This window comes from Vipera berus (assembly GCF_964194415.1).
Source record: "Vipera berus genome assembly, chromosome: 4".
NCBI lineage: Eukaryota > Metazoa > Chordata > Lepidosauria > Squamata > Viperidae > Vipera > Vipera berus.
The window spans coordinates 47,633,207-47,656,853 of NC_138206.1; the positions used below are offsets into that span (position 1 = coordinate 47,633,207).

General features: G+C 37.6%; 1 protein-coding gene across 7 annotated transcripts in view; it reads left to right on the forward strand.

Annotated features, from left to right (window-relative positions):
- USP25 (ubiquitin specific peptidase 25) overlaps positions 1-23,647 on the forward strand; it is a 75,728-nt gene that overhangs the window by 46,308 nt on the left and 5,773 nt on the right. Inside the window, exons 12-24 of one of the 7 annotated variants that reach the window (XM_081326786.1) lie at positions 762-857; positions 1,320-1,481; positions 2,482-2,687; positions 3,427-3,497; positions 4,248-4,476; positions 5,482-5,676; positions 5,969-6,099; positions 10,395-10,508; positions 11,986-12,081; positions 14,380-14,558; positions 15,757-15,835; positions 16,214-16,293; positions 18,207-18,330. In XM_081326786.1, the coding sequence (XP_081182912.1) occupies positions 762-857; positions 1,320-1,481; positions 2,482-2,687; positions 3,427-3,497; positions 4,248-4,476; positions 5,482-5,676; positions 5,969-6,099; positions 10,395-10,508; positions 11,986-12,081; positions 14,380-14,558; positions 15,757-15,835; positions 16,214-16,293; positions 18,207-18,330 (1,762 nt within the window). The remainder of the gene's footprint in view (positions 1-761; positions 858-1,319; positions 1,482-2,481; positions 2,688-3,426; positions 3,498-4,247; positions 4,477-5,481; positions 5,677-5,968; positions 6,100-10,394; positions 10,509-11,985; positions 12,082-14,379; positions 14,559-15,756; positions 15,836-16,213; positions 16,294-18,206; positions 18,331-23,647) is intronic. The other 6 variants (XM_081326787.1, XM_081326788.1, XM_081326789.1 and 3 more) reach the window with 6 other exon arrangements.

Sequence of the window (23,647 nt, forward strand, 5' to 3'; positions counted from 1 at the left end):
AAAATACAAATCTTACAAAACTTATAAACACTTTGTAAAACTTTATTTTAAAACATAAAGAAAATTTTAAAACATAAAAATTTAATCATTCTTTTAGATGAGTAATATCTGAAAGTAAATATATTGGATATGACCCTGGAAATAAAAGCTTTGGATCTGGATAAAGGTGAAACAATAAACAGGATTTTTTTACTATTTTGCAACCTCCTTGTCATACCTCTAAAAAGCTTTTCAGAAGCAGTTGCCTTTTGCTTTAGAATATATTTCAATTTTGAACATATGAAGGCCACCTTTTATTTATATATATATACACACACACACATATATATATATATATATATATATATATATATACATATATATATACATATATACATATATACATATATATATATATATATATATACACATACATTACATACATACATCATTCATATATATATATATATATATATATATATATATATATATATATATATATATATATATATATATATATATATATATATATATATATATATATATATATATATATATATATATATATATATATATATATATATATATATATAAATTTGACCAATTGAAAATGTAATGTTATCATATTTGGAAAGCAAGGAACAGACTTGAATTTCTTCACCTATTTCAATTAAGCACAGAATTCCAGAATTAAGCAATGTCACTAATGGTAAGCAGAAGTGTTAATCGCCCACATTGCTAAACTATGGTGCAGATGAATCATAATTGTTTTTTTCTAACAGGTATATGCATAAAAACAGAGAAACTACACGAATAAAACGAGATGAAATCAAGAGATTGAAAGAATACCTCACAGTATTGCAGCAGCGATTAGAAAGGTAACATAGAACATTCTCCAGCAGAAGATAATAATAGAAGTTAGTTTACTGACTTTTTAAAATTTAAATTTCATATCTTATAGGTAGCTTTCTCTGCCAGAAGTTATTTGTGTTTATTGTCTTTCATGAGTTTAGGCTAATTTTAATTGATGCCTCTTGGCATTAAAATAAACCAAGAGGGTATCAATTAAATAATCTTTTAATCCAGATTAAAAGTACTAAATGGCAGCTGAATGAATGAACCTTTATTATCAAAGTACAACATGTATACATTGAGATTGGCTGAGCAGCTACTTATGACAAAGATTTTACTTGGCTGTAAGTCATCTATCTTGTTTGTGTTGTTTTGTAGACATTTTGTAGACCTGTATCGTCCATTGTTAGAAATCACAGTTGTGTGTGATTGATAAAATGAGTGTGTTTAGAACACTTTTAATGAGAACGTTTGATATATATTGGCAGATATTTAAGCTATGGTTCCGGTCCTAAACGATTCCCTTTGGTAGATGTCCTACAGTATGCGCTGGAGTTTGCATCAAGTAAACCAGTATGCACATCTCCTATTGAGGATATTAGTACTAGTGCTGTTCCTAGTGGTCCTCTGTCAACACATGCAATACCAAGGTAAAACTGCCTCAGAGGTGTTGAATATTTCTTGTTAAATTTCCTGAATCATTTACAGGTAGTCCTCAACTTATGAACACAATTGAGCCCAAATTTTCTGTTGTTATGTGAGACATTTGTTAAGTGAGTTTTGCCCCATTTTACGACTTTTCTTGCTTCAGTTGTTAAGTGAATAATTACAATTGATACGTCAGTAACTTGGTTATTAAGTGAATCTGGCTTTCCCATTGACTTTGCTTGTCAGAAGGTCACAAAAAGTGATCACATGACTTTGGGACACAGCAACAGTCGTAAACACAAACCAGTTGCCAAGCATCTGAATTTTGATCACATGACCATGGGGATGCTGCAAAGATTGTAACTGAACAATTTTCATAAGTCACTTTTTTCAGTGCAGTTGTAACTTTAAACGTTTACTAAATGAACTTTTGTAAGTCAAGGACTACCTATAGTCACTAAATGTTTAAGTAATATAAACATTTCCTCATCTTGTAAAACTGATCTTGAAAACTTTTTTGTTGTATGTGCATCCTTATGCGGTTGGTACTACCAATGGATTTGGTCGTAATATATTTTTAAATTGCAACAAAAAAGATATCACATTACTGAACATTTAATGAAATTGTTCACAATTAAAGATAATAAAGATGTATTTTAACTTTCTTAATTTGTGAAAATTAATAACTTTATAGTTGGGATCAAAAGGATTCCAAAAGCTGAAATAGTAAATGTTGAGAAAAATGAAGGATGGGGATGGAATACCAGGAACATATTTTTAGTTTTTTTTAATAAAAATAATAGCAACTGTTCTTTTTGGTTTGGATCTCACGGAAATATATATATATGAACAATTGGTACAAATATTAAGTATATTTATTGGTGGTTTAATTCTATCAATACAGTATAATTAAATTAATTTTAATAATATTAAATAATATTTGGAAAAATACATTGCTTTTGTTTCTTTTCAATGATTTTTTCATTTTCTTAACAAATGTAGCACAGCAGAACAACAGGGGCCTTCTACAGAAACACAGAGCACATCACCTGCACAGCGATCAGTTATACACAAGCCATTTACACAGTCACGGATTCCTCCAGACCTACCCATGCATCCAGCACCACGGCACATAACTGAAGAAGAGCTGTCAGTATTAGAAGGCTGTTTACACCGTTGGAGAAAAGAGGTGGAAAACGACACTAGAGGTACAAATTCGGAGTTTGCCTTAATAAAAAAAAAATCCGAAAGAGGGAAACTTGGAAGTCAGATATTCCTATTGTTTTCCAAAGGTATAATGTATTTTGTGAAATTACATATAAAGAATGAAACTGTCATGGTTCTGATTAATAAGACAGATCAAAGTACACTGCATGATTGTGTATTTCAAAAAAGTCTATAATAATGAAATCAGAGCATCGACACTCATGGGTGGAGGCCAGAATCTGAATTCTCCTCCCCTTAACACACCACATCATACAGAATTTCCCTCCCTTATTTACACGTCATGAATCACATTTACCAATTAATTTAACACACGAAGTTTCACTTCCCTTCTGAAGCGGCTATCCCTTATCTCGTCAAAACATCCGGGTTGCATTCCTCCTGCGCTTTAGTGATTCAAAACCAAACAAAGCAAAAGGCTGCCTCTTATATTGTCAGTGCAAAAACATGTCAATGTTTGCAGCATTGACAGAAACAACATTTGGATGATGTAATAAAAAACAGTATTTGAATAAAAAGTAAATTTATATAGCCACCCAGAGTTCACTGGATAAATGGGCGGCACCTTTATCAATTGGATGGGTGAGTGGATGGCTGGTTGGTTAAAGATACATGATTGATATTGAACAAGCTAATGTTATGATACAATTTATTTACAGAAATTCAATTTTAGATCATTCACAATAATTATTTTAGAAGATGACATTTCTTCTTTTACTTTAGATTTGCAGGAAAGCATAGCTAGAATACAGAGAACAATTGAGCTAATGTACTCTGACAAATCAATGTTGCAAGTAAGTACTCTTTCTGTATAATACAACATTTATTAGTGATATACTTTGTACATGTTAAGAGTCTAAAGTAAAATGCCTATGTTTTTGGAGATTAAGATTTAAATCTTCAGCAGAAACAAGTCCTAGTCATGTACTTTCCAATCCCATTTTTTCAAGAGATAAGAGTGATTCTGACAGTTTCAGTTTGTAGCAATATTTTTGTAATTTATTTTAGTTCACCATTCATAACTTGAAGTTGAATTTGTGTGGATATAAAACAGTTCTGAAATGATATATTAAGAAAGTAGTAGAGTCTAGTTAACAACAAAAGTACAAAATGTATCAATTATTCTCCAAGAATCCTTTTGCTTATAGGCAGTCTGCTAAATTCGTATGCAGAGTCAAACTGGAAAATAAAATAGATTTTAATACTCTTTTTAAACATGACAATGGTCAATTCTTGTGAAATACTTCAGGTATTGGCGAGTGAAAGAAAATGCATGAAACTTTTTTATCAGATATAGTTAATACCTCATTCATGTGTTTTATATTGCCTGTCTCATCCATTCATAATCAGTATATACTGTAAGTTCAAAGGGAGATACAATGCTCTCTATGGGACCATAACAAAATTCTGGAGAGTCTGCAGTAGAAACATCACTATTATTGCCAAAATGTAGTTGCACAGCTTTGCATGAGCAGAAAAACAAAAACATTCTTGCATTTTTATTATGTTGCTGATACATTGTATCTTGATTTTATTTGATTTAGGTTCCTTATCGGTTACATGCGGTGTTAGTTCATGAAGGCCAGGCTAATGCAGGACATTATTGGGCATATATTTATGACAGTTATCAACAGAGGTGGATGAAGTACAACGATATATCTGTGACAAAATCTACTTGGGAAGAGCTTGAGCGTGACTCATTTGGTGGTTATAGGAACGCAAGTGCTTATTGTTTAATGTATATCAATGATAAAGAACCACTTTTTATACAAGGTAATATATAATGTTTCTCCCTGTGTGGGAATAATTTAATATATTACAATATTCATATTACTTAACAAATCACATTATAATACTTAATATTGCTTGAGATCTAGAGAGGCAAGGAAACTATAGTTTAATCTGAACATGCCTGTCTAAATTTTTTGTTGTGATTCAGTTTGGGTACTGCTGAATTGTAAACAAAGGCCTCTGTAAAAGAGAGTTTTTATTGAAAAAAAATCCTGTAAAGCAGGTATGTACATGTATAAATACATTGTGAGCTACAGGGGAAGGCAGGGGAGAAATGTCCTGTTTATTGCATTGCTTCCATTTTCTTCAATCCTTTCCATACAGTTGCCTAAAGAACAGTTACCCACATATACTTTAGAAACTAAACCAGCTGATTTCTGGTCTCAAATTCTTGCTGAAAAATTGTTCACCTAAAGCTTTTCAAAGCATTGATAGTGAATGAATAAGAGGTTGACTAACCCACCTGCAAACCATTATACAGATTAGGGGTCCCCAACCTTTCTGGGTTGGCAGCCCAGTGGGAATGGGAGGGGCAGGCACCTTTATGCACACAAGTGCACATATGCTAATGTGGCTGTGCGCATATGCATGTGAACGGGGACGCAAGCATGCACACTCTGTAAATGGGGCTGCTACCGCTCGTGTGAGGCTCATGGCTCGGCTAGCGCCAGCACGACACACCTCACAGCTTGGCTAGCACTGGTGCAAAGGGGGGTTGAGCATGTACAAGCACTGGCCAGCTATTCACGCAGCCTGGTGGCCAAGAGACCATGGCCCGGTGGTGGGCCACGGCCTATAAGTTGGGGACCTCTGGTAGAGATGGAAGGAAGTAAAGAATAATATTAAATAATAGTCAAGGTTTTTTTTTAAAAAAGGACTTAAAAAGGTTTAGTCTCCCCTTTACTTATAAAGTCTGAACTGTCACCTGTAGATGAAATTCATAAAGATTTGATATTCTGAAAGACCTTATACATTTATCTCTTACAGAGGAATTTAACAAGGAAACTGGGCATATGATCGTTGGATTGGATACGTTACCTCCTGATTTAAAAGATTTTGTTAAAGAAGACAATAAACGTTTTGAAAAAGAGTTAGAAGAATGGGATGCACAGGTTTCTCTGAAAGCTCAACAAGAAAAAATATCCCCTATGCCCAGGGTGCCTATATCATCTACTGCCCAAGGTTAGTAAAGAAAACAGTTTTATAATGTTTCTTTTATCAGTATTATAATTAATAATATCAAACTATAGTAGCACACATAATCTGCTATGCCATGAATGCCCAAGAACAAGAGTATTCATCTGTACTTGATATATACTGCCTTAAATCTATCTACGCCTAATAGCAGCTAATACTTCAAATAGAACATTCAAGTATGTTTCTTTTTGCTACTAATTAAATCAAGTCCCAAATAGATACCATGCTAATGTATTTATAATAGACTTTTCCTTTTTGTTCCCCAAAAATCATGGAGAAGAACCAGAGTATTTGGAACAGCCCTCAACAGCTGATTTCTCAAAACAGTTGAAAGAAGACTCTATACGAGCAATCACAAAAGCATTTACTGAACAAGAAGATAAGAATCCTGAAACTATTATGCATATGGTGAGATCCTTAATATATATGTTCTTTAATTTTGGCTTGCATTAAAACAATCCCATTAGCTCTGTTTTAGTACTTTGTATGTACAAGAGCTTCCATTTGTTTTTTCAGTCCCCTCAGAGAGTTGTTTCCTTCCCTAATTGACTGATAGAAACTGTTGTAGAAGATTGTGAACAATTATTATTTTACATTAGGTATTACTAGCTAATTATGTCACTTTATGGCAAGCCTTCAGATTACTTGATTCCTTTCATCATGTTTCAAGAAAAAACTATGTTTTCTTGGCAAAATTTTCTTGATGAGACCAAAGTGCTGGTATCTTATTAGACAATAAAATAACAGCATATTTTTGTCAGATGAAATTGAAAATTGGCTTGAATTAGGCTTTCAGCAAATGTTTTAAATCTCTTGACCTTGCATATAGGTGAAAGAATTGGGAAAAATACAAGGGCAGTTTGGAAATAAACCTCCGTTTTGTTATCAATGACAGACATTTGCAGATACAGAACTTTTATTATACACATTAAAAAACTACAACATTACATTACTTTTTGACATAATTGCCAATCAAATTGAGGTACTTGTCATAACGTCTTACAAGGTTTGAAATATCTTAGTAGTTGCTCAGCGCCAAATCTGGGCTATCAAAAACATCCCAATGGAACTGCTTCAGAAGTTCTTGGGTGCGTCTAGCGTTGTGCAGGCGAGCATTATCATGAACCAACACACACCGGAAGTTAGCATGCCCCGACGCTTGTTATAGATGACTCATCTGAGTTTTTGTAACATTTCACAGTAGACTTCTGAATGGATGGTCGAACCATGCTCCATGAACTTCTCTAGCCGTACTCCTTTGGCATCTTCACATTTGGTGGGATTTTCTATGCCACCACTTCCAGTGTGTTGGTTCATGATAATGCTCGCCCGCATACCGCTAGACATACCCAAGAACGTTTGAAGCAGTTCCATTGGGAAGTTTTTGATCACACACACACACACACCCATAGCCCAGATTTGGCACCGAGCGACTGACTACTACTAAGGAATTTCAAAACTTTGTAAGACATTACGACATGCCTCAATTTGAATAGCGATTATGTCAAAAAGTAGTGTAAAGTTGTAGTTTTTTAATGTGTATAATAAAAGTTCTGTATCTGCGAGTGTCATTGATAAGCAAACAGAGGTTTATTTCAAAATTGCCTTCGTATGAGATTGATATTTAAAGCCCTCTTATGTTGCATTACTTGGATATGAGTACTAAGTTGTTTCTACTGTTAAAGATCATAGGAAAGTAACTAGAAAAGTGATGATTTTATTATAAGTTACAACAGAAAAAATATTTTCTGTTACTGCATAATGATAACGTATGTAAAATAATTTTTAAGTGAAAAGAACAGGCAAGTTGTTGTTGTTAGTTGCAAAGTCGTGTCCGACCCATCGCGACCCTATGGACAATGTTCCTTCAGGCCTTCCTGTCCTCTACCATCTTCTGGAGTCCATCTAGGCTCACGGCTACTGCTTCAGTGACTCCATCCAGCCACCTCATTCTCTGTCGTCCCCTTCTTCTATTGCCCTCAATCTTTCCCAGCATTAGGCTCTTCTCCAGTGAGTCCTTCCTTCTCATTAGGTGGCCAAAGTATTTGAGTTTTAGCTTCAGGATCTGGCCTTCTAAAGAGCAGTCAGGGTTGATCTCCTCTAGGACTGACCGGTTTGATCGCCTTGCAGTCCAAGGAACTCGCAGGAGTCTTCTCCAGCACCATAGTTCAAAGGCTTCAGTTCTTTGGCGCTCAGCCTTTCTTATGGTCCAGCTTTCACTGCCATACATTGCAACTGGGAAGACCATAGCCTTGACTATACACACTTTTGTTGACAGGGTGATGTCTCTGCTTTTTAGTGTGCTGTCTAGATTTGCCATGGCTTTCCTCCCAAGGAGCAAGCGTCTTTTAATTTCTTGGCTACAGTCCCCATCTGCAGTGATCTTGGAGCCCAGGAAAATAAAATCTGTCACTACCTCCGTTTCTTCCCCATCTATTTGCCAGGAATTGAGAGGGCCAGATGCCATGATCTTGGTTTTCTTAATGTTTAGTTTCAACCCAAGTTTTGCACTCTCCTTCTTCACCCGCAACAAGAGGCTCTTTAGTTCTTCTTCACTTTCTGCCATTAGAGTGGTATCATCTGCATATCTTAGGTTGTTGATGTTTCTTCCGGCAATCTTAATTCCAACTTTTGATTCATCTAGCCCTGCCTTTCTCATGATGTGCTCTGCATATAAGTTAAATAGGCAAGGCGACAGTATACAGCCTTGCCGGACTCCTTTCCCAATTTTGAACCAATCAGTGGTTCCGTGTCCAGTTCTCACTGTTGCTTCTTGGCCCGCATATAGATTTCTCAAGAGACAAATAAGATGGTCTGGTACACCCATCTCTTTAAGAACTTGCCACAGTTTGTTGTGATCCACACAAGGCAAGTAGATATAGATTATTTCTGTTAACTAATTTCAAAGACAAGAATAAGAAAAATAAATAATAAAATCATGTCCTTGGATGTTACATCCAGAAACAATTTTACAGTTGGTCAGCTACAAAATAACTGTGTTGACAGAAAAGAATCTTGCCATCTTCATTATCTCAGAGATGTAGTCCAATAGTAAGTTCAGAGCCAGTAATTAATTAGGAGAGGCTACTGTGCAAGGTTACAGAAGAAGGACTGTACAAAAGTGCATGTTCCACTGACTCAGTTTCTTCAGAAGAGCATTGAGCATTGTATTGGTACAAAGCAAAAGGTTTTTTTTGATACAGATATTAGTAAGGCCATTCAAGTGCCTTGCATGAGTGAAAAGAAATATTAAACTTATTTTCTCACAAGATGGAAAAAATGCTGTATAAAATCATCTCTGTAATTTGCTATTTTCCTGAAGTAGCCAAGATATCACAAAAATTGAATTTTGAGAATAACTTGCTTTTGGAACATATAGCTGGTCAAAAGACTAAATGAACTGACATGACCTTGTTGCAGATGCTGATGAACTTGAAATCAAAGTCTTATATGTCTAATTGTTGAAACAGAAAAGCGTTACTTTCTTGGATTGATATTCTTATCAATATCAGTTTATAGGTGCAAATGGCAAGGTGCCAGTTTCTTTGAAATTTATATTTAAAATGCTTTCATATTACTTCATTTTAAAACTAATCTTATGCTTCAAAGGAAGAAGTACTGGAGGAAGTTGTATTGAAGGGGAAGGTATTCAGAAACTATAGATAAGAACAGATAAAAATTAATAAGGAAATATGGGTAGCATTCCTTAACCAGTTTCAGTATCATAACAAAAGCTTATATGTACTTTCAAATAACAAATTATAAACTAATTATAAATAAAATCAGGATGGAGTTATATTTGATTAAATTTGTTGATACAAAATATGCTCAGAGCATCTGGAAATAGAGCTGTTTATAAAATGTAGCAATAAATAGCATACCAATGAACAGGGAGATAACAGAATAACAATTGGAAGGGACCTTGGAAGTCATTATACATAAAAATTGTTCATATTCATGTGGGTTACAACAAGCAGGCCTGTTTGTTGTTACTAATTAAGAATGATATAGCATCATTTATTTGGGGTTATCTATTAATGATTCTGACAGAGGAGCCTCGCATGCTATGGTCCATGGAGTCCATGGGATCACGAAGAGTCGGATACGACTGACAAAACAGCAATTAATTATTCTATTTCATAAACAGTTAAGAAAAAGGAAGACAAAGCTATGTTGTTCATAGTCTGAATATGAAATATATGTTACTACTGCATATAGTATATTAATGATAAGTGGGCATATTTGTGTTTGTAAGCATTTTCATTTTAAAGTGCATTTTTAAATGAGCACTCTGACAGCAAACATTAATAAAAAGTTTAAAACTGTAACATAAAATTCTCTGATTGATTTCTCATCATTTTGAAGAAAAAAAACACAAAAACTAAAACCCAGAGACCAAAACCCACAACCAAGCAAATTAACCCATCTCTGCCCTTGAAAATCCATGTGCATGAAATATGTCCATTACTTCTTTGGTAAGTCTTTTCCCCAAAAACTTTTCATGTCCTTTTGGATGATGTGGGCTTCTTAAAATATTTTGTACAAAGACTTCCCTGATAAAAAACAAATAATTAAAAATTAAGAATACATATAAAAATGGAATAAGATTGATAATGTTCTCACTGAGACTGCAATTTATCAGATATTTTGATAAATATGTTATCAAATTTATTTTTGTTTTCATTTATTTTTTTAATTTACAGAATTCTCATAATGACCCAATTGGAACAACTCCAAATCAAAAAGTTGTAGACGTGACGATTCCTGATATAGGGACTTACGTGGTTGAGTCAGAGGAAGGGGGGTATGATGATGAGGTATCATCTTCAACTTGGTCACAAACTATTACATCTTTCATGTGCTGTACATAGGTGCCTGATAAGCCTTTGGCATGCTTGCACATGATGGAAGTTAACTAGCTTTTGCTTTTTAACAAACTTAACTTCAGTTTGTTTTTGATATTGACCAAACCAGAAACTGCTGCTGCTTTGTTTCTAATGGCACATTTATTTGCATGATATAAAATTAAACTTAGTTTATCCATATATATAAATTTAGACTTTGCACATTGTGTTTGTGATACTATAAATCTGCCAAAAGGTCTGTCACGACATTTCAATATACAAACCACAAATTCAGTTGAGTATTATTATCTAAACATTTCTCACCTATAATTTTTTTGAAATATAAAGAATAAAAAACAATAAAGAACTAAGGAAGACTAAACAGTTAAACATGACACATACAGAGATAAAGCTTTAGTTATTAAAGCTAAAAAGTGCATAGCCAGTTTTGATACAAAAATTAAGAGTTGAGCCTAGGCTTTAAGAATAACACTCTGTTATTGTACATAAGAAGGGCCAGTCCCATGTCTCCCAAGTCATACACCAGTCACAATAGAATATGCAAAAAAAGTGATTTCTTTGTCAAGTAATATATTAGCATCCCCCAAAATTTTATCCATAATGTTGGACTTTCTATATATACCAGCTATGGTGGCCATATAGTTAAAAATTAGTATCCTTTTATAAATCTAAAATCATCTTAAATCATAATCTTTTTAAGCTTTGTGTTGGTAAGTCGAAATCCTTTAAGATAGTGGTATTAACATCAACATCATTCTTGTTGATGATGTTGTTTTAAGATTAGTTTTTTTTCCCCTCTTCTTAATTCCCAAAACAAGGTGAGTCACAAAGTGTCTTTATCGTTTCATGGAATTTACCAGATCTCTCTTAAATTATAAATTAATGGTATACATCCAAAAGTATTTAAGAAAATGAGGCTTTTGTAGATCAAGTGTCCATAAACAGTACACAGCGTTTTTGATCATGAAAGTAATCACCATGGCTCAGTTCCCACCCATGGAGATATTCATAGGGACATCTAACTTTCCATAGGTTCTCTCACTTTGAAGCTCATATAGTTATTGGTAGAGTGATGTAGAGTCAGACTAAGAGTGGAATGATTAAAGACAACCTACACTGTGCCTCATTGTTCCCTGATACCTAATAAATTTAACTTCCCTTTAGAAGACCGTTTGCATGTGCATGAAATGATAAACACTTTTTTAAATGTCTGAGGTTAATTAGACATAAATTTAGATCAGGTAAATTAAGGTGATATAACCTAGAATATTGAAACCACTGAAGAAAAATCTAAACATTTCCCGCTGCAGTTTGTGCATGCAGTTCTATATGACATGAGTATGTGAAGGCACATACTGACTTGAATTTATATTTTTCATTGCTCAATATATACATATATATACATATATATATGAATCTCCTGTGACAGGTTATGCTGACCCCGAACATGCAAGGTATTATAATGGCTATAGGTAAAGCCACGCATACATATGACAGGTGTGGGCCTGAAGCAGGGTTCTTTCAGGTACAATCAATACTTTCAATTTTTCATTTTCTGACTGTTTTTGTACTTTAATTTGTTCTTTGAATTTTTAGTTTGTGTACATTTAAATGTATTTTGTTGAAATTTCATCATCCGTAGTTGGTAGTATTTTTATAACTGTTAATGTAATTTTTACTTTTCCTTGAGATCAGTAAAATTGGAAACCAGTACACATTTCAGTAGGTGGACAAATGATACTGCTTAAGAATTAATACCTAATTCAGATATTCACTGGTAATAATGGTTTAAATAATAGGAGTTTGTTTTTAATATCATTATTTTAATACTATTTTTAAACTTTCAGGGCCATTAAGAAAGTAGGCTGCGTATACAGTATATTTACTAAATGAGAAAAAGAGGGGTTTGGTGGTTATCTAGTAAACTATGCACAGAAAATTGATGAAATTACATATGATATTAGTACATTTACTCATTAGGAGAAACAATTATTATGCTTTCTATTATAATTGCCTAAACCTGCCTCTTGCATTACATTTATAGTAACTTCAAAATCCAACAGTTAAATTTGTGACTCCCATTTCTTTTCTCATTTTTTTTTAATTAGGCACATAGATCTGTCAATAGATTAATAGATATATCAATCAATATTGCTTGAATTACATTTTACATCTGTCCTAGCACAAGTAACAACCGATAAGATTTTTTTTCTCTTTTCTTTCTGCTGATAACAAACATAAAAACACATATATGTAAAATGCAAAACATACAAACTGTTTTGATCCAAAAACAGATGTGGGTTTAGATCATTCTGAAAGTTAAGTGTAAAATTTCTTGTTAATGTATCTTAAAGTAGAAGAACAATGAATTCAACATTCCTGTAACATGGTAGAATTCATATTCTTCTTGTAACTGTGGAACCTAAATAAAGAAAATTGTATTAGAGATAGCTAAAGAAATTAATAAAGAGAAAAAATTACTCATCCGTAAAACTTTTATGACTTCAGAAAAGCTGTATTTGTAAATAAAATGAGAATAAAAGCTGACTGGAGCAGGTGGGATATGGATTTATTCCCATAAAACAAGAAATTTTCTTTATTTGCTTGTTTGTGCTCCATTATAGAAGATGCTATGTAACAGAGGTGTCAAACTGCTGCCCCATGGGCCGGATGCATCATGCCAAAAACGTGCCCACTTCAGCTCCAGTAATGGGGGAAAAGTCGCAATATGTCGCAACTCGTCACGTGACGTTGCGAGTTTGACACCCCTGCTATATAATATAAAGATGAATGCTGTATCTCTTAAAAGTTTCACAGCTTTTCCTCTCACACTTTCATTTTATATTATTACATATTTGTTTATTTTTACTAAAATCTGGATACATTTAATTCAAAATATAATAAAGGATATATATTATATTTTGCATAGTTGTAAAACTGTTAACAGTCATTTCCTGGTTCAGTTTTAATATGAAACCTAAATAATTAAGATCTTGGTATTTGCATAGCAGCACAAAGGGATGGATAAAAGAGTCATATGCATAGTTATAAACTTGCGTGTAGACTACCATATAAATCCAAAATATACTTGCTTTTCAGTTAAAACATAGCATGGGAATTATTACATTATTTTCATTATAAATATATATGTTATGAAACTGACCTACATTCCTAAACAAATAAGATTCCAGATGCATGTTTCAAATTATATTGATTCAATGATACATTACCTTGTTTTTGTTTTATGTCTCTGTGTCACATTTTTAACTGTATTAGTATTATATATGACTTTATGTTTCTATAGGAAACAATGATAGCACATTCTTATGAATCCTGTTTATTTTTAAGGAACATTTTTGATTTCTTTAAAAATGCTTCAGTTCTTTTCTATGCTTTGCGTATAAAGATTATATTTATTGTAACTTGTTAATTGTACTCTACCAGATGCATATTTATTAAGCACTGTTGGGATGCAGTCCAGTGCTAATATAAAACTAAATGTTTGGACTATACAGTGCAATACAAAATATTAATCTGATACTATGCTTTCTTTTAAAAAAATCCGTTTTTCTTAGAAATAAAAGTTAATATTTAACTTAAATAGATTTTTGTTATAGATCAACACAAAAAGAAAATTTGCAATCCAAACATTATTTCTAAAGAAATGCTAAATAGGAGCCTGTGTTTTAAGGATTGTTTAATCACACAATTCAACCTCTGTTTGTTATTTTAACATTTATATATAATTTTAATGTGTCTAGTAAGATCTTTAGTTTTGAAAGTGGACAATTCAGTAACATTTAATTTCATTATTTTGTATAAGGCAATAAAATTTGAATATGCAAGATTACTCAAACTGGCCCAAGAAGACACACCACCGGAGCGTGATTATCGTTTGCATCATGCAATTGTATACTTCATCCAGAATCAGGCGCCAAAGAAAATAATTGAGCGAACATTGCTGGAGCAGTTTGCAGATCACAATTTGAGCTTTGATGAAAGGTAACTATGTAAGGAGGCTTGCATGAAAAATATTTAAACAAAGATTCTTAAGGAATATAAAACTATCTAAATATTTTGGTGTAAATGGTTCAGATTTTTTTAAAAGAACATTCTGTAAAAATAGTTATTTTTCTAATTCATAGTGAACCAGACTGTATTCCATTACAAAATCTGAATATAGTTAATGTTTCATTTATGCTAAATGTTAGTGAAATAAAGTGCATTATTAATATATTTTATTTGAATATTCCTTCCATGCCTCAGGAACATATATGAAACAATCATATGTATTCTTGGTAGAAAGAAATACTGTTTCATATTCAGTAATACTGAAAGGTTTAAGAAAAACTATAATATCATACTTCAACTGTTTAGAAACAGTACTATAGCTCCATCTTGTGACACTTCGTTATGTTTAACTTAATATAGAAGTAGTCTGGTGCACTTTTTAGGTAGAGTTATCCCACTTTATCTAAATGAAGCAAAGAAAAGTGTATGGTGTTCATTTGATCACACAGTGGATATAAAAAGTAAACTATAAACACACCGTTAAAATACCAGGTTTTTGAGATGTAAAAAAAATCAGACAATTCAGAATTTTTTCCAACTTCAGTATAACTATATAATTGTACAACATAAAAGCTGTACAATTCAATTGAAAAATAAACTGAAATCTTTAATTATTAGTTCCCTCTCAGCCCTCAGAAGTAAGCAGTTGTAAACCACTGCCAAAATTTTTGTCATAAAATTGCATTGTTTGTCCGTATAGATGCCAGAAGTCAAGCTGGCACCGCCCCACATCAAAATACAGTTTTCGATCTAAAGCCTTGCTCCCAATAGCAATAGCACTTACCACTTCATAGTGCTTTGCAGCACTGTAAGTGGTTTACAAAGTCAGCATATTGCCCCCAACAATCAGTCCTTATTTTACCAACCTCAGAAGGATGGAAGGCTGAATCAACCTTGAGCTGGTTAGGATTGAACTCTTGGCAGTGGGCAGAGTCAGTCAGCCAGTAATTCTAACCACTGCACCATCATTACACACAGGCTGATCTTATTTTGAAATAAATGTAGGGAGTAGCAGGTATATCTGAAACGAAAGCTATCAATTCTTTGCCTGGAATATTACTCTCATGCTTGTTGCTCTGAAGCATGGCTAATATGATCTTCATTAATTCATTTACTTTTACTTTCTAAGATGCCGTAATGTGATGAAAGTGGCTCAAGCCAAAATTCAAATGATAAAGCCAGATGAAGTCAACATGGAGGATTATGAGGTTAGGCTTCTGCTTTGAAACTGGTTCAATAAATTGTAAAGAAAAGTTGTATTTTAACCTACAGAACAGGCAAAAGCTCCAGTACAGCCACAACTATTTTATAACCAATTGTTGGACATTTTTATAAAATTAGTGGCTAGAGCTATCTGGACTTAATTATAAACCTGCTTGCAGTCATCTTTATGTGTAAAACAGGAATTAAAAAGGAATGGAAAACATATATAAAAAATTAAAGTCAGTAAAGTGTGTTATACTTAAAAAACTATTGCTTTTTCTCATTGATGTGAATGGCTACAGAGTTTTTACAGATCTGCCTTAAGTAAGCAAGTGACATTAGTGAATTTAATATTTCTTTATCTTTTTGTCATTTCTATGCAGTGGTGGCACCAAGAGTACAGAAATTTCAGAGATACAACAATATATCTCATGGTGGGATTGGAACTTTTTCAAAAAAGGAAGTAAGAGAATCAAAAAACTGTTATTAAAATTAAAAGTAATACAATATACTTGAAGCTATTCTCTACTCCCAAGAAAAGATAACTATATTGAAACATTATAAATATCGTATTAAATCTAGGAACTTAATAAGATAGTACAAATTTTTCAGGTTTTTCTCCATTACAACTAATCTTAATGGTGGAGGATTCCTACTGCAGACACAGTGTGTCAGTTATACTCTTTAAAGAAGGATGAGGATGTATAAGTGAATAGTATTCCAGAGCTTGCAAACTTTAATTTCTTCTATAAACAATGACCAATGAATCCTTTTTCTTCTTTTCCTTTTTTGTTTTCTATGGCTTTTTAAAAATTATACTTTTAAGAAAATGGTTGTGAAAGAAATTGTTTTAAATATTGGAACAGAACCAAACCAAATATAAATTAATATGTAAAAGGATAGAGAAGACTATAACAAAACCCAGGTTCAGTTTTCATTCACAAAAATAGTAAAATGGTTAAAAAGAAAGAAAACTCATTTAGGTTATTTAAAATTCAAACAATTCAGAAGCTTTTAAGGATCATTGTACAATATTGTTTCTATGCACCTACACTGGTTGTTTTGCAAGTACAATTTCAGGTGCTGGTACTAAGAGAGAGAGATGATAAAATTTTGTATGATACTATCGTGTGAAATTAGGCATATTATAGAATGCCTAGGAAATGTATAAATGTCAAAAATGGGAGTTCAAAGTATGAAACGCTTAATATGTCACACATTTCCTAGGCATTCTCTGCAATGCCAAAAAGCAAACCGGTAAAGTATTAAATACTCCTGGTAAAATACCATTCTAGCCTTCCTTTTTGCAATGAGTAGGTTGGAACTTAACTTTCTCTCTCTCTTTTTTTTTATAAGAAAGTCCTGTTCTTTATTTTTGCATTTCTTCTCACATTTTCATAGACATCTTTTCAATAAAGGGATAGGGTTAGGATTTGAATAACTCAAATAGTGCAAAATCAGAAAATGTGAATTGGCTCATAGAATTGCCAAGAGTTGGACATGGCTAAATGAATAAGATCATCATCACCAACCCTTTTCATGACTAACTTTTCATACTTTGCTTAAATAGTTCTTGTAATTCTACATAATGCATAGGTATTGTATACAATGCCTAGGAAAAGTACATAGTATATTAAAACAACACAGACATTTCATACTTTGCCTAAAAATGTCATACATTCTATAGACTTCCTAGGCATTCTATATACAATGCCAGCTTTTCACACATTGCCAATAACATACATACTGTGAGCAGCCAAGACTGATCTTCATTAGAGCAGAGTGGAAATGGATGGATAGATCGATGGATGGATGATTAATCGTACATAAGTTGTTCTCACTGTACCTTTTCCTTACAACATAAAAATTTAAGAAATCTTATTGCTTTATTTCAATGTTTGGTATATGTCTAACTATTGATTAAAAGGGACGCGGTGGCTCAGTGGGTTAGGATGCTGAGCTTGTTGATCAGAAGGTCGGCAGTTTGGCAGGTCGAATCCCAAGTGCCGCGTAACAGAGTGAGCGCCTATTACTCGTCCCAGCTTCTGCCAACCTAGCAGTTCAAAAGCACGTAAAAATGCAAGTAGAAAAATAGGGACCACTATGGTGGGAAGGTAACAGCGTTCCGTGCGCCTTTGGCGTCTAGTCATGCCGGCCACATGACCACGGAGACGTCCTCGGACAAGCGCTGGCTCTTCGGCTTTGAAACGGAGATGAGCACTGGCCCCTAGAGTCGGAAACGACTAGCAAGCATGTGCGGGGAAACCTTTACCTTTACTTTTTAACTATTGATTATATGATGGTATGCACTAGATGTATATACTTTATTAACATTATTTTAATGGCATTTGAAAATATCTTTAATTTGTTTTCTAGTTTTAAAGAAGCTTTGTTATATCTTATATGTGCATATCACAAGAACAAAGAGCTATCATCAAATGGTTTGTATAGGGGACATGATGAAGAACTGATATCCCATTACAGAAGAGAATGTTTGCTAGTAAGTAAAAAATCATACTTGAGATTCCCATTAATTTTTTTTAATAAAATCATAATCAGTTTAAAAATCACTTGATAATTTTAGCAAATTTAATGCTAGTCTTGCTACCGGTATTAATATGAGAGGATTGAACAAATTTAGTTTGCTTTTTATTAAACTACTAAGTTCCGCTTTCAAAACAGAGTCAGGTAAGATCTGTCATACACATACAGCACAATCCTATGAATTTTTGTTCAGAGTTCACAATAAGTGATCTTATTGTCTATTTGGAAAAAGGAACAAGGGTGAGACAATGAAATATTTTTCAGTATACAAAACAAGCTCAGCTTTTTACTGTTTTAGGTAGATACATAGCCCAAATGCCCATTGTTTAAATTCCCCCATTAACTTGAGTTATTTAAGTATTCCTTCTACCTTTTCTTGTATCTAATAGGTTTTGAGCTAATTTCCAATAGATCACTACTTGCACTTGTTTAAGATAAGCCTGCAGAGCCAGAACTTCTGTTAAAGAGAGGAACTATTGTTACTGCATGTTCTAATAGTTTTATTCATGGGGATGGGGATTATATAAATTATTTTAGGAGATCATGACACTACAGAGTTTGAGAATCCCCGGTTTTATTCATCTTTCTTTATGATAATATGTTTCAGAAGACTTCTCATATATACAATCATGTTATTTGAGCTGTATTGTATTCTTTATAGACAGTGGGGTTATTACTTTTTTTTTATTGAAAAGTTTTACAATACATTTTTAAATACAAAAATCCCCCCCTCCTCCCCCTCTCCTCTCCCCAACCCCTCCCTACCCTACCCTCCCCCCTCCCCGACTTCCCAGAGCTGAATACAGGGTATAAAAATACAAACAAACATAATCTAAAATATGCTAACAACAATAAAACATTAAGTTCTATCGCACTTTAACTCTCCATCGTCAAATTATTAATAAAATAACTATTAACTAATTATACATCATATAGATCCACTACTTATTCAAATGCTAAATGAAACTTTTTAGTCCCATATTTATTCTGAATATATTCAATCCATCTCCTCCATTCCACAATGTATCTCTGTTGCGATTGGTCTTTCAAATACGCTGAAATCTTTGCCATTTCCGCCAAGTTAGAAACTTTTAAAGTCCATTCTTCTATAGTCGGCAGTTCTTCCTTCTTCCAATATTGAGCTACTAAAAGTCTCGCTGCCGTAATTAAATTCAACATCAACTTAACATCTATAACAGTAGTATCTGTAATAATACCCAATAAAAACAATTGCGGAGAAAACTTTATCCTTTTCTTAAATATCTTTTGCATATTCCACCAAATTTTAATCCAAAAAGCTTTAACCTTTTTACAAGTCCACCATATATGAAAGTACATTGCATCCTCACAACCACACCTCCAACATTTGGGCTGGCAATTCGGATACATACTTGCTAATTTTTTAGGGTCTAGGTGCCACCTATAAAACATTTTATAAAAATTCTCTCTTAAATTTTGGGCTTGTGTAAATTTTACATTTCTAACCCAGATCTTTTCCCAAGTATCCATTGTAATAACTTCTTGAAAATTCTGAGCCCACTTTATCATACAGTCTGTCACGACGTCCTCTGCCAGGAAACAAAAGCACTCCAAAAGGAACGGGTGACCAGGTTTATTCCTTCTCCAAAGCAAACCGCGGTAAAGTCAGCGTTGAGGCATCTAGCCTCAACGCTCTTTTATCAGGTTACCACGCCCTGACCCCACCCCTTCAAAGCAAACCGGCATCCGTCCGCCTCCCCATAAATGCCCCACCCATCACCTTGCATAGCCACCACCCACCGTGTGCACCGCTGCGGCCCGCCAAGCCCCCTCCCCGGTAAGCCTCCCTCATGCGCCCCAGTCCGTGCCGGCATTGCGGCTGCGAGCTCCCCCCCCAGTCCTTCTAGGCGCCCAGGGAGTGAGGGTGGCAACACGGGCATAGCCACACCCCCCTCCACGTTTTGCTGGGGCGGCCCTGTCTGTCCGTTCAGTCCCGCGGTGCCTCCAGTCTGTTCCTGCCCGGACACCGCCTGCAGCCCCGAGTCCTGCCGCCGAGGTGAAACAGACGCGCCGATCAGCTGGGCGCCGGCCAGCTGTGCGGCGGGGCTGCGACGCGTTCTGCAGGATTCGGGCGAGGCCACGCCCATCGACCGAATGCCCGGGGCCCGACGGAGCCGACGGTCCGGAGGGGGTGCGCCGATCAACCGGGCGCCGGCCAGCTGTTCGGCGGAGCTGCGGCGCGCTCCGCGGTGTTCGGGCGACGCCACGCCCATCCTACTGGCGTCCAGCTGGTCGGCGGAGCCGCGGCGCGCCTCACGGCGTTCGGGCGACGCCACGCCCATCTCGGTTGGTTCCGGGGCTTGACGGGGAGACTGTCGGCGATCCGGAGGGAGCGCGCCGGTCAGCTGGGCGCCGGCCAGCTGATCGGCGGAGCTGCGGCGCGCTCCACGGTGTTTGGGCGAAGTCACGCCCATCACGGCCGGTTCCGGGGCTTGCCGGTGGCAGTGTCGAGGCCCGAGCGGGCGGCGGACCGGCGGGGCTTGACAGTCGGCTTCCCCTACCACCTGCCCTCCTGCAAGAGAAGAACAACAAGACAGGCCTCCGTGAAGACAAGCCGCTGAGCCCCCAGTGCTACCCCCCGGTTTGGACGGATGTGTTCGGTGAAAGGCCGTGACCAGACGATCTGCCTGAACATCCCCTTTCCACACCCATGAAGCTTCTGCCAACGGGTATCCTTTCCATAACACGAGATACTGTATCTGGCCCCTCCGTACCCGAGAGTCTAGGATTGCCTGTATCTCGTACCGGTCCCCGTGAACAGGCCCCGGAGCGGTCCCACTCGCCTTCCCTGTTATCCCCTTAGCGGGCTTTAGTAGGCTACTATGGAAGACGGGGTGGATCTTCCCTAGGAATTTAGGCAACCGTAAACGGACGGTCACGGGGTTGATCACCTGAACCACTTGGAAAGGGCCAAGGAACCTAGGACCTAGCTTCTTGCTCGGTACCCGTAAGCGCAAATATTTGGTTGACAGATACACCCACTCCCCGACCTTGGGGGTGGCGAAGGGCTCCCTTTTCCTGTCTGCCTGCTCCTTCACCCGTGCCTGAGCTTTCACCATCGCCTCCCTAGCAGTTTTCCAGGCGGCCCCCATGTGGTGCATCCATTCCTCAAGCCCGGTGGGTGTCGCCGATCCCTGTCCACACTCCGGAACAGGGACAAAATCATACCCCGCCACCACCTGGTATGGTGTCAAACCCGTGCTGCTATGCACGGCGTTATTGTGGGCGACTTCCGCAAACACCAGGAGGTCTGCCCAGTCTGTTTGCTGGAACGACACATAGCTCCTGAGGAACCTTTCCACCGTGGCGTTGGCCCTTTCAGCGGCCCCGTTAGTGCTTGGGTGGTAACCGGAGCTGAGGCCCTGGGTAGAGCCGATGTGTCGTAGAAACTCTCGCCAGAACTGTGCTGTAAACTGGACCCCGCGGTCCGAAATAATCCGTCGGGGAACCCCGTGCAGCCGATAGATGTGAGCCATAAACAGTCGTGCCAACCGTTTGGCGGACGTGCGACTGTCTGGAGAAAAGATCGATGACTGTCCAGATTACCGAGTATCCTCTGCTGTCCGGCAACCCGACAATGAAGTCCATGGCGATGTCTTGCCATGGTCGTACGGGGTCCGAAACCGTCTGTAGCAGACCCAACGGCTTCCCGACACGGGGTTTTGCTGTGGCGCATACGTGGCATCCCCGGACGTGGTGTTCCACGTCCGCCTTCATGCACGGCCACCAAAATTGACGGCGTGCTAAGTGTAACGTTTTCAGGAAGCCGAAGTGACCGGCCTGCCTGGCGTCGTGACAACGGCGCAAAATGGCGGGGCGTAGTGCCTGAGGCACATACAGCTTATCCCCGTGCCAGGCCAAGCCGTCGCGCATAGTCAGAAGTCCGGGATGCTCCTTCAGCCAGGCGTCTGTAGCTAAGGCCTCGTCCATGGCACGGGACAAATCGTCTCCCACGCTGCAGACTGCCTGGGTCGCGCTCGGGGATGTACTAGGCGGGATGAGTTCTTGTATAACCGCTTCTCGTTTGGTGTCGTATTGCGGCAGCCGTGAGAGTGCGTCAGCAAGGAAGTTCCGCCCCCCCCGGTACGTACTTCAGGACGAAATTAAAGCGCCGGAAAAAGAGAGCCCATCTGACGTGCTTGGGCGCCAGTTTCCTCGGGGACTGCAGAACCTCCAGGTTCTTGTGGTCTGTCCAGACCTCGAAGGGATGGACAGCCCCCTCCAGAAGATGTCGCCACGTCTCCAAGGCCGCGCGCACGGCGAACGCCTCCTTCTCCCAAATCGCCCATGAGCGTTCCGCCGATGACAGTTTTTTGGAAGAGTAGGCACAGGGTTGCAGCACGCCCTCCGTGTTCCGTTGCAACAGCACAGCCCCTACCGCGACATCACTGGCGTCGACTTGGACCACATACGGACGGTCGGGGTCAGGATGTACCAACACCGGCTCCTTAGCAAACAGGGCCTTCAACGTCTCGAACGCCCGTTGACACGTGGTGGTCCATGCCAGCTTCAACCCTGGACGTGGTTTCTCCCCGGAGTTCCGCGTCCGCAACAGGTCCGTCAGCGGCAGGGCTGTCGCTGCAAAACCTGGGATAAACTGGCGGTAAAAGTTCGCGAACCCCAGGAAACTCTGCAGCTGTCGCCGCGTCCGTGGCGCCTGCCATTGCAGGACGGCTTCCACTTTGTGAGGGTCCATTTCTATGCCGCTCGCAGACACGCGATACCCCAGATAATCCAGCCTCGTCTTGTGGAACTCGCATTTGGTGAGCTTCACATAGAGGCGGGCAGCCAGCAGCTTCCGTAGCACCTGGCGCACGAGGGCGACATGCTCCTCCATAGTCTTAGTGTATATCAGAATGTCATCCAGTTACACTAACACCCCGCGGTACAGGTGCTTGTGAAGCACCTGGTTTATCATCTGCATAAAGACGGCTGGGGCCCCCTGGAGTCCGAACGGCATGACACGGAACTGGAAACTGCCCAACGGACAGTTAAACGCCGTTTTCCACTCATCCCCAGCTCTGATCCGCACCCGGTAATACGCCTCCCGTAGGTCTAGCTTCGTGAAGACGCGTCCCGTCGACAAGTGTGCCAGAAGATCTTTCATGAGTGGCAGCGGATACAGATGTTCAACGCAGACCGCGTTGACGCCTCGGAAGTCGACACACAAGCGAAGCGTGCCATCCTTCTTCTCCCGGAACAGTATTGGCGCTGCTATCTTGGATCGGGCAGGT